Here is a 16,544-nt window from a genome sequence, read left to right on the forward strand (position 1 = left end):
GAGCAAGCAAGTGTTCGTAGGTGAAAATTGACATTTTTATTAAACTACTCTGCAAAATGTAACAAAATAAGCCAAAATAAATCAGTTTAAGGATAACTGAGTGTAGTGGGAACTTAAGGTCACTCTAGAAACTCTTGTATAAGGATGGCTTTCCACTTCAAGACATGAAAGCTCGAACGCTGCCCCTAATGACAGCTCTGCAGATGGGGCAGTGACGCAGACTGGCAGCACAATCACCACAAACCACCAGGTGACCACAGGGAATGAAGACGATGGACACCAGCTTGTCCATGCACACTTTACAGGTTCTCTCCTCCTGCAGCTGGCGGAGCAATTCCTCTGGGCTGGCTTCCTTCACTGCTGCAGAAAAGACCCACAAGAGAATAATTTAAACTGGTTTTCAAGCTGTCCTCTCACAGCAGTACAGAGAATCAATTGTTTTATTTCGTCAGTTCCAGGTAAAAAGCTTCATGTTTCATCCTCTGACCTTTCTCTCGAGCAGGCGTCTGTGTCCGGCCGTGTCCTGCACTGGAGCCCTGTCGTATCTCTGGCTCTGAGGAACAAAAAAATAATCATGCTTGAAAAAAAGTGCATATTTTCAGACTCAGAGAAAGGAAAAAATAATTTAGTATGGTTGGATAATAAACAATAACATTTTCAGGTTGATTTTTTTTTTTTCCTTTTTTTTTGCAGCTTTTATTGTGAAACTGCTTTATTTTGTGCTTTGAACCAACTGGGCAACATGTAAACATGTGAATAAATACAACTGATCAGTGTTTTTATTTATGTTGGTCTAAGATTATCAGATTTTCATAAATTCTTGGACAACACTTTTTAAAAAAATAATTAAAGTATCTTGAATTCAAGACACATTTGGACTGAAGAATGGAGTTTTACTTTGTTTCTCTGTAATATTACATTTACGTGGCTACAATCTGTTTAAAAAATATATGTTGGTGCTTTGCTTGTAGTGCTAGAAGTTATAAGAAATGATTTTTTTTATTTCAAAATGTTTATCTTAAAAATAAAAAAGCCATAGTACCATAAAGTTATCAAGACAGGTTACCTGAATACCTACATGCTCCCTTTATTATTTTTGGCCTCTTAAAGTTACACCAAGAAGTTTAATTTCAAAAATAGCATTTACAATAATCCAAAGTGTGTCTTTTTGATCTTTATAACTTCTATAAATTGTTGAGTTTACCCAACTGTACCTCTCAACTGCAAAAGGTTTTAAGATGCTGTAAGGAAAGCTACATTGAATGGGTATTCTGAGAAAGTTTTAGTGTAAAAAGAAAAAAAATGTTCCTTAGAAGTTTTATATTGTATGGAAAAGGTTTGTTGATTCAAATTATTATAATAGGCATAGCAATGTCAAAAAGCCTCACTATAATAACATTTCTTAGGTTACAGAAGGCTATTTTGTTAAGATTTAAAGTCATACGAGAATCTTTTTTTACCTCAAGCAGAAAGTATGTGTACATGCAGGGGCGGACTTAGTAGTTTTTGGGCCCCGGGCGAAAAATAACACGGGGGCCCTCTACAGTAAAAAAATAAAAATAAAAAAATATATTCCTGGGGTAAAACGTCCACTGAATAACTTCTTCACTTGTCCACTTGCATTAATGTAAAAAAAATCTAAGCTTTTTTATTTCAGCTTTCAAAAAAGAAACCACATTTAAATGTTGAATAAATGTGTTTTAGATACTTTATTTTTACTTAGAAAAAAAATCTGGAATTTATTTAATTTGTCACTGACTCAATTTCTGGTAGAAAAAATTATTGCCTTTTTTTTTATTTTTTTTATTTTTTTTGCTCTTGACTTTCAAAGAGTTTCTCTGCTCTTTAACTGGCTCTTGCTGGAACAGACCATTGCTGCAGGGGGACGGGGGACGTCAAAGCACTTTTACACTAGTAGTCCTATGCTGTGTCAGTTTTTTTTTTTTTTTAATGACAGAGTTAAATAAAAATGAAAATTATTTTAGACATTATTATTAATGATTCAGTTTGGGCCCCAAAGGCAATCGCCTACCTTTGCCATATGGTAAGTCCACCCTGTGTACATTGATAGAATTATATTTCACACTTTCATAAATGCCTCGAAGCGCAGTGTTTGGCTTGTTACCTCTGCTGTTTGCGCCTCTCTGTCTGTCCTCTTCCTCCGCTTGCAGCACGTCGGTAACCAGATCCGACACAGATGTGTAGTGCTGGCCTGTCAGGAGGTATTTGGTCTGAACCAGACTCTGGACCAGGCTGTCTTCAAAGCCCATCTGGAGCACAGTTTGCACCACAGGAGAAAGCATGGCGGATGAAGCTCCCAGACCCCCGACCAAATCTAGTGGATATTAAAAGAGAAATAAACACTGGATGCTGCATCGGTTAACACTTCAGAATCCTTCATTCTGAGTTTGCGGAAATGGAAAACCAGACTTCCTCCAATTTATGGAATATTAGCTTTGCTGTGCAGCCAGATGGTATCTCCAGCATTCACTAATTACTGCCCAGAAGCAAAACATTAACTCAAATAATTAAACATCAATTTGTTTCATTTTCAGCAGCTCCTCAGTTAAAATAAAACAAGCTGCTTTCTTCAGGGGGAATCTGCTCTAATTTGAGACGTAAATAAAACAGATTTCCATGCAATAAACCAGGAATATATACAAATCCCAGATGAATTTGGTCAAAGAACTGTGTTTTTTTTCTCAACTACTTGTAGTAGTAAATGACACACTCTTCTGGATTAAAATATGTTTTAGCACATAAGGTTTTGTTGTGCATATATTCTTTAATCAGAAGGTTCTTATGTGTTCCCTGAATGACTCGGTGGACGTTCAGACTACAGTTAGAGATGATCCCTATCATCTGTGGAAACCACAGGTCTCCTGGGAGACTTCAAGGAATTAATTCACCAACTTGAAATTCTATCCTTACAGTACACACTATAGTGCCCCTAAAGCCGAGAGAGATGAGACTCATACTTGACACCGTGACTGGGTGAAGGCTCCAGCTGACACGGTCAGCTCTGGGACCCAGCAGAGTAAGCACCAGCACTCTGCAGGTGACACCGTCACAAGTACCAACAGCACTTCTTCTAACTGAGGCTCATTAATTCCACAAGTTTCCAGAGCTGAATGGAAGTATATGACACGGGAGTAACCAAGTCTTAACATTCTACCACTTAAGAACAAGTGGTGCTGCTGGAGTTAAAAGGAGTAAATAGAGGAGACCTGTGTACACAAGAAGCAAAGTAACTCCTCCTGGAGTACTGGTTAAAAAAAAGATGAAGTGGGGTGTGCTGTGAATAACCCACTGAGATAAGAGGGAGGTTTCTAGGGCATCATCTCAACTGGGCACTCAGGCTTCTTTTAATTAGAAATCTGCAACTGAAAAGCCATCAGGAAGGGTAATGAAGGCTGTGGATCAAAGGAGAAACCTGCAGTGCGGTCGGTGCTCTGCTAAGACAAAGACGGGACGGATCACTTCCCAGGTGGCCTCCCAAGGTGGGATAGTCTTATCATCAAAGACCTGAACCCTGTGTTGACCACTGAATAATGGATTAAGCAAATGATCAAGAAAATACAATAAATTTTGAATATGAACCATTGATTTTCTTTCTATTTTAACTGAAACAGAACTTTATGGGTCAAATCGTGCTTGATTTTCATTTACAGTACTTACCATTACCTGATCCAATTTCTCTGCCTGGTGAAGTTTGTGATCCTCCCTAACAATAAAAAAAAATCCAAAGTGTAATTCTTTGAGTAACGACCTCAGTATTAATATCACAGATGTTATCTTAAATAAACAAATAACTAAAGATCTCACCCCAGAGTCTCCCAAATGGAAATGAGCATCCTGGATGTTGGTAATGTAATCCTGACCTCTGGAATGGATCAGAAACTCACATCTGGAAGTAGAAAGACTCTGCTTCAGAGAAGTGACATGCATACACATGCTGCATGCTAGCTAAAAACTAGCTAAACTCTAAAATAGCCTAAAATTCCTCAATAAACTAAATGAGTCAGAAATGTTAGCCTGTTGCTAAAATAGAAGCTAAACTCTACATATTTTGCTTGACATTTCAAAAACTATAAAGTTAATAAATACCAAATCACAAGCAGTAATGTCCTGGGAGCAAGAGAATCATTATCGTGTGAATGTTTACTAAGCATTCACACACTTAATCTATGAGCTAGTGGAGCTCGACGTGGAAAAAAAACCAAAGTGTTATTCGATACAGAAGAAGATTTAGCAGCTATCTTATATTTCCCTGTGGAAGTCTTGTTACCGAGGAAACCATTTGGCATGTTCCTGCCAGGGGTCATCACCTGGCTCCCAGTTCCTCAGTCCCCCGTCACAGAAGAAGCACTTCACATTGTCACCATGGCCTAAGAAACAACAAAGTAAATGGGTGATATTAAAATAAAAAAAATCTTTTCTATCCCCCTAGCTTTCATAATAATCAAACATAACTAAACTGAACTGTAGGAAAAATTTTAATAAAAATAAATTATTATGTGTTGAAGACAAAGAAAGTAGTACTACATTATATAAACACTTTATTTAAAATATAACGTTGGCTTTTGCAGCATGTCATGACCCTGTTCATACTGCTTTAGCGGGCCGAGCTCTGTCCAGGTTGTTCTGCTTACAACCTCCTGACTCAGCAAAACAATTGTCCTGTGAGCTCTCACAGAGGCGCTCTGACAATGACTGAACGTTTCAGTGAAACATCTTCATATGGAATATTCTTAAACATTGTAGTTATTTATGTATTGACTCCTGGTGTAAAACACTGAGTACCTGTGTAGAAGAATCCAGCGCTGGCAAGAGCGTCGGGCTGGATGGAAGCCTCAGAGGGCCAGTTGTGAAAGGTGGTGAGCCGAGAATCCTCAGCTTCCATCTCAGGATAGACTGCTTGTCCGGATGTTCCTTGGTCGTCCATGGTCATTCTCTGAAGCTGGCTCAACAGCTGGCCATCCACTAAATCGGGGGATCCGGGCTGAAGTGGAATATTACCCACAGCTCGGCCCAGAATGAATTTGCAGTCAGGGAAGTGCCTCGTGTGCTCAGCAGTCGGGCAGTCACCGTCCACCCAGTGTCTTAAAATCCCTCCACAGCAGAAACACTGGACCTTATCCTCAGAACCCAGAAAGTAGAAGCCCGCTTTGGCCAGGTCCTCTGATGTGACGGGAGCTTCATCTGGCCAGTTCTGAAAAGTTCTGAGTCTGTCCCGTTCTCGGCGCATCAGAGGCTCATCAAGGTCTTGCAGCATGGTTCTTCCGTCATCCATCATTCTGCAGCATGTTTTCTTTTCTCTCCCTCTTCGTCATGCGGCAGTCCCCTCTTTTGCTGTCCATAGTGGAGCACAAAGTGAAGATGAGATCAGAACAACAGCTGAAATAACACGATCAGGTGTGGGGCCTGCACTGCGGCTCACAGGAAAGCTTGTTTTCCAGAAAATCCTCCAACTGCCAGAATGAAAGCTCATTGATCCTAGAATGAATGGAGGCCTGAGAGTGCCATGTGGCTCCACCCACTAGCAAATAGGACGTGAAACATCTCAGAGGACTGAGCTAACTTAACTTTTTTGGTAGAGTTCAGTACATTTTTTTACATAGTGAGGATATTTTTCCTAAATCAAATAGATGTGTTGGAAATCATACTTGATAAAAAACATACGTATATTTAAATTTGTATTTCCATCACTGCTTGAATGTATGAGTTATGAGTTGATATATACGGTAAATGTTATTTTATATGTAAAACAAAGTAAATTGCTTTGAGTAGAAAAGAATCTTTGCTGCCCCCTTGTGGGAAAATACGGAACAACTGCAGTATAGACACTATGGGGGCAAAAAAAAAAGTTAAAATAGCCAATAGATATAAAGGGAACGTCAATGCAGTTTAGCAAATGTTAAATATAACTTTAGATGTCAAATTGAGAGTGCATGGATGTGACATTTTTCTTACATTTCAGTAGGTTTCAGGCTTTTAGCTATAATCAAAAATTACTTGTGGCAAACTTATAGACTAATATTTGCCATTTTAACCTAAATTTGCACTTCTAGTCTGATATGCATTAAAACAAATAAAGGGGCCTCAAATTAGAGCAGGCAGTGAGGTAAAAAAAAAAACAACAACAACAAAAAGTGTTTATATTTCATTCATTATTTTATTTTTTTAACATGTGGTGTTAAAGAAAAGCATTTCCAAAGGTTGACTTTTGGGTAAAGTCTGACTTAACTCTTTAAAAGCAAAACGATTAGTAGTTTTGAAAGAATCTGTTTATTTTAACAGTGTGTGTAATCACTACATATGAAAAGTATACCTTTGCAAAACAAAAACTAAAATCTAAAGTTACTGATACAAATACCAGTCAAACCTGCACAGTGTGAAGGATACATTAGTACCAGAGTCAGTAAACTGCTGGAGGCAGTATTAAAAGGAAAAACCCCACAACAAACATGAATTGTGATCAGATACAAGTCTATTTTTAGTCTTTATTTTTCTCCAAAGCGATGAATGAATTCTGTGTTCTCGGGACAAAAGGCAAAACAAAGTATCTGAACTGTTTTCAGTAAAAAGCCCCACAGCGTGTTCTGTGATGGTAATGAGTTACATGTGACCCTTAAAAAAGGTCATTTACACTCTACTGTTGCTATCGGATTTGTAAAAAAGTTACACAGGGTCTATATTTTGCAAAATTAACTTTTTTGAGTTTGTAATTATTTTAAAAATGTTAATTCCTCACGAAAAACACCCTTAGAGCAGCATTTTCATTTAACAGGGATCATATGGACATCCATTTTTGTAAAAGTTCAAATGTCGTTTGTTTTCGTGAGAAAAACAGACCATTTTTTTCCCTCAAACATTATTGACAAACAACATATACGAAAACAAAGTGAATGTCTAAGGGGGTACTGAAATGTGTGCAAATAGCAGAAAAAAACAAACAAAAAATTATGAACAAAAAAATATATGAGAAAAAAGAAACATCAAACCTTTGGGTTTAATAAAAAAAAAAAAACAATTCAGAAATCAAACTAGTTTTTCTTTTGAAATTGTTTGATAAGGTTACTGTACTGATTGATTCCATTTAAAAAAAATGTTGGAATCTAGGTTTGATGAGTAAAACACAGACATTTTTTAAATACGTGTATTTATTTATCAATTTTTTTTAGTGAAACGCAGAATCGAGGCCGGCTATAAGTTGACGTCACAAAATGGGCGGCACCCACAAGGAGCAAAAGGCGGAGTCATAGTTAGAGATCAAAGCATCTTACTTTAGATAGGTAGAGAAAGAGTTAACGAACATAACTCCTATTTCATGAAAAGAAAAAAGTTCTTTAGTGTGCCAAAGGTATTATATTATCATATACATAATTTACTCTTAAAAGCTTAGAATAGCATGATATAGGCCCTTTACATTTTTTTCTCTTGCAATAAAACATATTTTTGAGATATATTCGTGAATATTCTGATGTACGGAGCCCTGGACATGACTAAATCCCTGAAATTAATCATTTGTGACCACAAATAGGTATTTTGTGTGCACAAATTAGCAGTTTAAGGCCACAGTCACATAATAAATCACAAGTAGATCGCTTGAAAGGGAGTGGAAGGAAGCGAACTTATATAATCCCACCCCGGCTCGACCATACATTTTTCTCTACATGAATTATCAATATCCGGTTCAGGACTTAATATCAAATATTTCTACTCTACAATCATAGATTCAGGTTATAAAGTATCATTATTATCAGTGATGTAATCAAATGTCCAAACATCCACAGACAAGTCATTAACATTAACATTACATGTGCACAAATTAGTATCTTCAATACTCTACTATATTGTCAACACAAAATACTAATTTTTGCCCACAAGATGCGAATTTGTGCGAACAAAATAGTAATGTGTGCTCACAAATTACTAGCTTGTGTGCACAAATTAGCATGCTAATATAAATTAACATGCTAATAAAGCAAAACACAATTTTAAGCTATATTCTGAATATTCTAATGTATGGAGCCCTGCATGACCAATTTCATCAAATTATTCATTTGTGGCAAAAATTTTTATTTTTTGTGCAAAAATTACTTATTTGGCCACAGTTTAGTATTTTGTAGCCACAAATCAGCATTATTTAAACACAAATTAGTATCTTCAGTGCTCTTTACTATACTGTTAACATATAATACTAATTTTTGCCTACAAAATGCTCATTTGTGTTTACAAAATGATAATTTGTATAAACAAATTAATAGCTTGTGCGCACAAATTAGCATGCTAATTCCTATTAGCATGCTAATAAAATGTCAATTGGTGGCTAGGAATTGCTAAATTGTGGTCGCAAAATGCAAATTTGTGCATTCAAAATACTAGATTCTAGCCACAGATTATTTAAAGAAACAATGTTTTTATTGTTATATCCAGAGCTCTGTACTAATATGACAACTCAGAGATATGTGAGCCTTGCACAAACACCTTGGTGTACACAGGCGCTGTACAGTACAGTCAATGCTTTGTACTAACATTTTTAAGGATGTACCTGCTGAAATGTTGACGGAAGCGCAGTACGGCCTTAAATCAAACACGAGAGCGATGTCATCTCCGTCAGCAGAAAGGATGAAACTTTTGCCACCCCGCGGGGACTGCTGTGAACTACAGCGACGCCTCAGAGCCCGGATGGAGCAGCCATTGGGGAAGTGTGCAGGGCTTTAACGTAACTGAGGAGGGCTTTCTCTGTGGAATAAAAAAAAGAAAGACTCAGTAAGAGGCGTCCGAGGACTGAAATATCTAAGACCCCAAGCGGCCCATTTTTTTAACACTCACTGTTACTCCAAAAACCTGCTCCGGGAGTTGGCTGCTTTGGGACACAGAAACCCGAGGACTGACTAGAAGTGGGGAAGTTGGGATACGTCCACACAGCGGAAAATACTCAGCTGAGCCTGCGCTACGGCTGCTAGCCACAGAGCTAACTGTAACTGAGCTGTGAACTTGCTTCCAAATCACGGAGATTGAAATTCGCTGCTAAGCTCAGGCTCCGTGAGAACCCAGGGACTTCCTTCATGAATTATGTCTGCCACAAGCATTGACCCCCAGGTATGAGAGCGCGACGTACGTCGCCAGCTTTGAAGCTAACTACCAGCTAACGATTTATTAGGCAACGGCTACTCTTCGGAAGTGCTAGCGAGCCACTAGCGCTGGCCGGTGCGTGATGCTAGCAAGTTGGCTACATTCCGAGAAACTGAAAGATTTGTTTGCATGATTGTGTTATTAAAAGAAAAATAGTTCAGTTGTATTTCTCAGCTAACGTCACGAGGTTAAATTCACGTGTAGCCAAAAAATATGTTTGTTATCTCCGAAAGAGATGGAGAGAAGTCTCCTTGTACGAGTGTAAATGTAAAACATGAACACATTTCAGAGGACTTAAGCTAACTCACTTTGTGACTAGCAACTTTGTTTGTTAAAAACAGTCTATTGCTATTTTTCTCCGCTGTTAGAAAAGCCATTTTAAGTTCGAAACTGGAGTTGAGTTTGAAACAACGCTGTTTTTTATGCTATTTTGTGTACGGGTCTGTCAATTAAAAAAAAAGCAACAATTAGCAAACATCTTAAGCGTTTAATTGTTAGCTTAAACCACATTGTTCGTCGCCTAGAAATAATTTTAAGTGCAGCTTGGTGGACTAAATAAAAATAGGCAATATTTATTTAGTTTCCCGAATGTGCTAAGTTACAACTAAATAACCCAGTTTTCTTTCTTTTTCTCGTTTGCTGATTCTTTTACCACCTGTATGCAGAGATCAAAGGGACAAGCATCTAAAGGTGAGCGATTTTTTAAATGATGAAAAGCAGATTTCTTCGTTTTAGTGATTTTAGATGTAATTTTTTTACCCATTTTTGAATAAATCTAGTTAGCTTGAGGCTAAACAACAATATTTTAATAATACTCCCATTAGAGCATCAAAGTTGTGAATTGATTCAAAGATTTCAGACATCTTTAGAAAACAGTGTATGCTTTAGATTAGGATAAATGTTTGCATTTGTGAAACATTCAGTCATTTCTCCTAATCTGCTGCATGACAAAGCTGAGCCAGGGTTGATCTAAGCTGGTTTACTTATAAGGGTCTGCAACCTTCAACACTTAAAGAGCATTTTAGTTTGATTTCTCACTGACCACAACCCAATAAAAGCCACTTAAATGTTGCTTAGTTCTTTAGAAAATAAGACACTGATTTGTATTCACGCTATTGTTACGATTACTATAAATATCAATGAACTTTTGATTTTTTTTTTTTTGCATAAATAAAATCTAAAAATGAGAAAATAAGCTTTTTTTTTTTTTTTTTTTTTTTTAAGGGAAATAGTTTGACAGAGGTTGACATGCTTTCCTTTCAAAATAAGACACCTGTGTCACATTGGATCATCTCAATGCAGTAAATGAAGTAATCGGAGGTGATTGACAATATATTTGTGCCATAGTTCATAAATTCTGTATTTTTTAAAAACATAATACACATTTAAAATCCTTGAATTTGTTAAAAACAGGAACATCTGCTTTATAATCGGATGTACTAAGCATGAATTTTGGTTTTGTTCAGACCTCCAATTTTGTTTTTCTGTGGTAAATGGCACACAAAAGTCTGTCCAAATATTTTAGTTTGATTTTGTTAAAATAAGAAAATTGCTTGATGGATTCTTGGTGCATTATGGGTACTGTAGTCAGAGTGGCATACTGTTTCTGAAGGAGTTGGATAAAGTTTCAGTTACTTTTTCTTTACTTTACAACTTTCCAGCCACTTCTTTAAAAAAAAAAAAAACATTTTGTTTATTTATTTATTTTTAACCAGAGAGACACCATGGATGAGGTAAAAGAGCCACACGTGGATCTGGAGCATCAAGTTGCAAACCCCTGACTTATGGAAAACAGTTTTTCATAAAAAAATCAATCTGCAGAAAACAGGACAGCTTTCACTCATGTTTTTCTAAAATAAGATTCAATCTGAATTTTTTTTTTACTTTTGTAATCATTTCACCCATTGCAAAAACAATTCAAAACCCTGAAATTGCTTCATTGATGGCTAACATCTGAAGACAACACAAGCTTTTTTGTGCCTAAAACATTAATTCGGGTTAGCTGGGTTTTCCCTTACATATCTTTTACTTGATTTTATTTTTTGTTTAACACTTTTCAGCTCTTGAAATTGTCCACTTTATAAGTAAGAGGTTATTTTGTCTGGTTTGAAGAAGCATTGAAGGTCACTTTGTGAAAATGGGCTTTTTATCTCACAGTGGTTACACATTTTCTACACAAAGTCACAGCACTGCATTTTTATATGTCTAACCTAAGTTTTGTGAACTGTTAAATAAAATAAGTTTTTGAGTGTAACTCAAATTTGTCTCCTTCCCTGTTGAACAAAATGACTTGTTTGTGAGTCATAAGTCCTCACAAATAGATTTATGATTTTACGTCATGTTGTGATTATACAAAGAGGTAACAGATTTTACATTTTTCTTTACCCATAGCCGTACTATCTGCATCTTTTTCAACAGGTTCTACTATTTTTCTACAGGGATGTGTAGTATAGCTAACTGAAAACTATTTTCTGAAAACTCCTTCTTTATTTAAAATTAATATTTTTTTCTTGAAGAAGTCTATCAGTATCAGAAACAGACATATAGGAGTAAACATTTTGATTTTTGTCATGTGTCCAAATAAATGTATGTGATGTAGGAATTTTAAGTTGTCGATCCAATAATCGGATGTAGCATTTGTCCTATTTCAGCTATGTTTCTAGTCTAACCATTTAAGATAATAAAATGTTTCTTTTTTTGTGCAGTACAAAATGGTTCTCTGCATCAGAAGGAGTCTGTCCATGATAATGACTTTGAGCCATACCTCACTAGTCAGTCAACACAGGTAAAAAAAATTACTTGATTTCATTTTTATTTTAGTCAAATCCAATAATGTCATAATAAAGAAAGTTGTGTCATCTGGAGCATGGATAAATATTTCTCTAGACAATAAATTCATTTTTTAAAGCAATTTTATGTATTTGTTCTCAAGTGTTTTGCAAAACAAACACAATCTGACTTTAAAATCTCACTGGTTTAAGAATGTTGTGTTTGTTCTTTCATTTGTCCAGAATAACAGCTACCAGTCCATCACTGATCCTTACCTGTCCAGCTACTATGCTCCTTCGATTGGATTTCCATATCCACTAAGTGAGGCTCCCTGGTCTACAGGTGGGGATCCACCTATTCCATACCTCACACCCTACGGACCTTTGAGCAATGGAGACCATCACTTCATGCCGGACACGGTGTTCGGGCAGCCGGGGGGTCTGGGAAGCAGCATCTACCCGCACAGGTTTAACTTTTTCCCTGAAAACCCTGCCTTCTCTGCTTGGGGAACAAGTGGCTCCCAGGGTCAGCAGACTCAAAGCTCAGCGTACGGTGGCAGCTACAGCTACCCTCCCAGCTCCCTCGGGGGCACGCTGGTACCCGACGGTCAGACGGGCTTTCACAGCGACACCTTGAACAAAGCTCCTGGTATGAACAGCCTGGAACAGGGTATGGTTGGCTTAAAGATTGGAGCGGACGTCCCCGGTCAGGGTTCAGGGGTCAAGGCTGTGGGTTCTGTGATCGGTGGACCTGTGGCGGCCGCGGGAAATGGAGCCACCCCTATAGGAATACCTCCACCTAAACCCACTTCCTGGGCCGCCATTGCAAGCAAGCCTGCCAAACCCCAGCAGCTGAAGCTTAAAATGAAGCCGGGGATGCCCAACCCGGGGGGAGCTCTTCCCCCACCACCCATTAAACACAACATGAACATTGGTACCTGGGATAAGGGCCCAGTGACTAAAGTAGCCACCGCCCCGCTGCAGCAGCAGCAGCCTCTCGGCTTGCCTCATGGCATGCCACCTCAAGGGCCCATGCAACCCCCCTCCCATCAGTCTTTAGTGCAACCCCAAATGCAACCTATAGCCTTACAGCCACAACACCCCCATCACCAGCATCACCACCCACCACCTCAGGCCTATCAAAACCACACCCAGCCCCAACAACCTCTGACACGCTGGGTTGCGCCACGCAACCGCAACCAAGGCTACGGGCAGAACGGGCCGTGCCACGATGGAGGGGGAGTCATGGGTGTGGTTGGTGTGGGGAACAACGGCCCCCCAGTATGTGGCATTCAAGGGACTGGTGCTGATTCCCACCCGGTGTTGGAAAAGCTTCGTGCCTCCCACAGCTACAACCCCAAGGACTTTGACTGGAACCTGAAGAACGGTCGCGTTTTCATCATCAAAAGCTACTCCGAGGACGATATCCACCGCTCCATCAAGTACTCCATCTGGTGCAGCACAGAGCACGGCAACAAGCGTCTGGACTCGGCCTTCCGGGCCATGAACGGGAAGGGCCCCGTCTACCTGTTGTTCAGTGTCAACGGCAGCGGCCATTTCTGCGGTGTGGCAGAAATGCGCTCGCCGGTAGACTATGGGACCAGCGCTGGCGTCTGGGCACAGGACAAGTGGAAGGGCAAGTTTGACGTGGATTGGTTGTTTGTTAAAGATGTGCCTAATAGCCAGCTGCGCCACATTCGCCTGGAAAACAACGACAATAAACCAGTGACCAACTCCCGCGATACACAGGAGGTTCCCTTGGAGAAGGCCAAGCAGGTGCTGAAGATCATTGCTACCTACAAACACACCACCTCCATCTTTGACGACTTCTCTCATTATGAAAAGAGGCAGGAAGAAGAGGAGGAGGTGCGCAAGGTGGGTGCATTCCCGTTACTGGGTACATTTACATAACTGATGAGTTAAAGTGGGTCATTCTGGCTTATGATTCAATTCCAGCTGGATTATGTCTGATTCACAAAACCTTAACTGTCTTTTGGGTTCTTTTATATTTTGACAGACTTTTGAACCACCGCAGATACAGAACCGCTCACGATTGGATCAGGTAGTTGTTTTTTTTCTTAACAGTTTAGATGAATGCAGTATCTGTAATACTACGTTCACACCGGCATGCGTTTAAGAACTTGCTAAATACGCTATCAGCATACGGTGTTCACACTGGACAATCAGGGAGCATCAATGTCGTCTTTTTCTACTGTTTGCCGGCGCTTACCAGAGTTTGGTGCGAAATGTCGTTTTTCACACCTCTATTCCGATATATGAAAGGTGTCTTAGCATTAACTGAGTCTTAGCATTATCCGTCCTATGGGAGATCCCATTATACGTTAGCATCAAGCTAGCGGACTTTAGCTTTATGTGTTAGATCGAGCTCTGCTTTTATGATCGATTAGTGATTTATTTAACTTAAATCAATTTATTGATTTTATCCACCCAGCTCTGCCAAAAAGCGTTCGTTGAAACTTATGAAAGCTAAAGTTTTGAACGTGGTCGCCTCAAATGTGCATTGAAAGTGATCACTTGAACACACGTTTCTTAGAGTGGTGTGAACGTAGCTTTAGGATCCTCTCGCAGCAGACCAGTTGGGCTCTAGAATATTCCTCTAGGCTTTGATCGATCTAGTACTGCTCCTGGACTTGAGAACAGTTCTATAGTCCTACCGTTTCAGCACACACTGTAGCTGTGCATTGATGATGAAAAGAGTGGGGAGCAATCAACCCCCTGTAGCGCTGTGTGCTCTGCCCAACTGGTGTGCTAGGAATAGGCCCTAAAATATAAGTAGCTAATTATAGGCATAAATAAGCTGTGTTGCAGTAACAATTATATGTCTAATAATCTTTTTTTTCTTTTAAACAGGAGCGCCAAAACAGGAGTAAACAATAGAAGGCATTTATCAGTGGCTTGATCAACGGTTACACCCGGACTTGATTTGAGGACAGAAGAATACAAAAATGCAACAAAGCCCTTCATTTTTGTCTTCTTTTTTAAAATCCTACTAAATCTGCCACTGTTCAGAGTTGTGCTTTTTTTTTCTCCATCTGCCACCAGTTTTTGTGCAGGGATAACAAGTTGATTACATGTAATACGTAGCCTAGCGGCCACCACGTTCTTTCATTGAGTTTGTTGAAACATTTCTCTTTCCGTTTGTTAAGTACACCACCTTGCCAGCTGTTTTTTCTCTTTTCTTTGCCCCATCCCTTTCTCTTTCTAGTTAAATCAGGGTTTGACTGCACGGTTATAAAAAAAGACAAAAAAAAAAACAAAAAAACTGCCACTTTATATTTTAGTACAATCAGGAGCAGATGTGTCGTTCCCCCGTTTCACCACTTGGGGGCAACATTGCCATTGTTCAAAGGTTTAATTTTGCCAACCCTGTTGGATGATCCTAATGGCAATGACGGACTTGGAACTGTGTAATAAAACTTCAATGGTTTAACTATTTTTCATTCAAATCAACAAAGTCTATTTTTTTGGCTTACTACTGACAGTTTCATTTTAGAAACATGTTTTCTGGAGCCTTAATGTATTTTTTTCTGTAATTACTGGTGACTTGTCAAAGAACTGCTCACACAGTGACATTGCTGGAGAAATCAGGGATTGTGAAGTCACACAGGCCTCAAAACATTTCAGAGGAGGACTTTCCGGGGTGTCTGGGAAGGAAAAAGAATCAGAAGTGTCCGCCACAACCAGAATTTTCTTCATTGAAATCAAGAAATTGTACTAACGACACCTTTCACACTTTTTGCTTTTGATTTTTGTCTTGAAGGGGGTTTCTTCAGAAGTTTTTTGCTAACACACACAATCCAGTCTGAGAGAAATGATGCATCCACAGTTTTATGACGCTTTAGCGAAATTATGTAACAATATACCTGAGTTGAATTAATTATGTTCCTTCTGTGTCCTCCAAAAAAAAAAGAAAAAAGGGGAGGAGGGCTCACACATTTGTTCTTTCACCGTCATTCTGTCTTAATCCTGTTTTTCTTTCTTCTAATTTTGTTTTGTTCAGTCCGCCATGTTGGACAAAATGCTAAGCTTTAATGTAGGAGCCTATATATTCAGTGAGAAAGCCTAAAATGTATAACCTAAAAATTAATGTAACTGATTTACTATCAAGTAAGAAAAAACAATTAAGAATGAAATGTGGTTTCTGTGTGTGTCCTTTTATTTTATTTTTTGGATGATTTACTTTCGCTTCAAAGTATGAAATATGGTCCAGTGGGCTCTGAAATTAAAATAAGACATTTAAATTGGGTTTTGCTTGTATTGTGTAGCCCAGAAGTTATGAGTTAAAAAAAATATTCTAGATATTTTTGAAAGAAAAAAAGCCTGTAAAGATTGCTGTTAAAAATGCAGTGAATTTCTCTAAAAAATAATTTTAAAGCATCAAATGGAGCCTTTGAGGTCATCATGTCTCATAGCTGTAGGTGGAGGATTCTAATTATAAATGAATAACCTGATATAGCCATACATCAACTGAGCTTAGATATTAGAATCTTTTAATGGTATTTAAATAAAACTGTTTTTTTTTTCAATTTCAGATCCCAAATCGACATGAGACTTATGATTTTAATTCTGTTGGTACTTGTTTCTGTTTATTAAGCAGTGCACTTTGCTTAGTCC

At 38.5% G+C, this 16,544-nt stretch overlaps 2 protein-coding genes across 7 annotated transcripts; one reads left to right on the forward strand and one right to left on the reverse strand.

Moving 5' to 3' along the window:
• Positions 1–13: 13 nt before the first annotated feature.
• Positions 14–8,694, reverse strand: birc7 (baculoviral IAP repeat containing 7). Of its 5 annotated transcripts, none has more exons than XM_024293187.1 (8): positions 8,555–8,694; positions 4,804–5,352; positions 4,289–4,388; positions 3,826–3,907; positions 3,685–3,724; positions 2,126–2,335; positions 488–553; positions 14–360 (listed from the first exon to the last, which is right to left on the reverse strand). In XM_024293187.1, the coding sequence occupies exons 2-8, from the start codon at positions 5,294–5,296 to the stop codon at positions 158–160; spliced, it is 1,194 nt and encodes a 397-aa protein (XP_024148955.1). In that variant the 5' UTR covers positions 5,297–5,352; positions 8,555–8,694; the 3' UTR covers positions 14–157. The 5 variants fall into 5 exon arrangements, with proteins under 5 accessions (XP_024148955.1, XP_024148953.1, XP_024148951.1 ...); XM_024293185.1 differs by having other exon boundaries at positions 14–357; positions 3,679–3,724; XM_024293183.1 differs by having other exon boundaries at positions 3,679–3,724.
• On the forward strand, positions 8,664–16,063 carry LOC112159234 (YTH domain-containing family protein 1). Of its 2 annotated transcripts, none has more exons than XM_024293176.2 (6): positions 8,664–9,108; positions 9,807–9,831; positions 11,847–11,926; positions 12,153–13,784; positions 13,927–13,974; positions 14,781–16,063. In XM_024293176.2, exons 1-6 carry the CDS (start codon positions 9,082–9,084, stop codon positions 14,805–14,807), a joined length of 1,839 nt encoding a protein of 612 aa, XP_024148944.1. In that variant the 5' UTR covers positions 8,664–9,081; the 3' UTR covers positions 14,808–16,063. The 2 variants fall into 2 exon arrangements, with proteins under 2 accessions (XP_024148944.1, XP_024148945.1); XM_024293177.2 differs by having other exon boundaries at positions 8,665–9,108; positions 13,927–13,971.
• The last annotated feature ends 481 nt before the right edge of the window (positions 16,064–16,544 follow it).

This window comes from Oryzias melastigma, linkage group LG7, assembly GCF_002922805.2.
Source record: "Oryzias melastigma strain HK-1 linkage group LG7, ASM292280v2, whole genome shotgun sequence".
In the NCBI taxonomy this organism is placed as follows: Eukaryota; Metazoa; Chordata; class Actinopteri; order Beloniformes; family Adrianichthyidae; genus Oryzias; species Oryzias melastigma.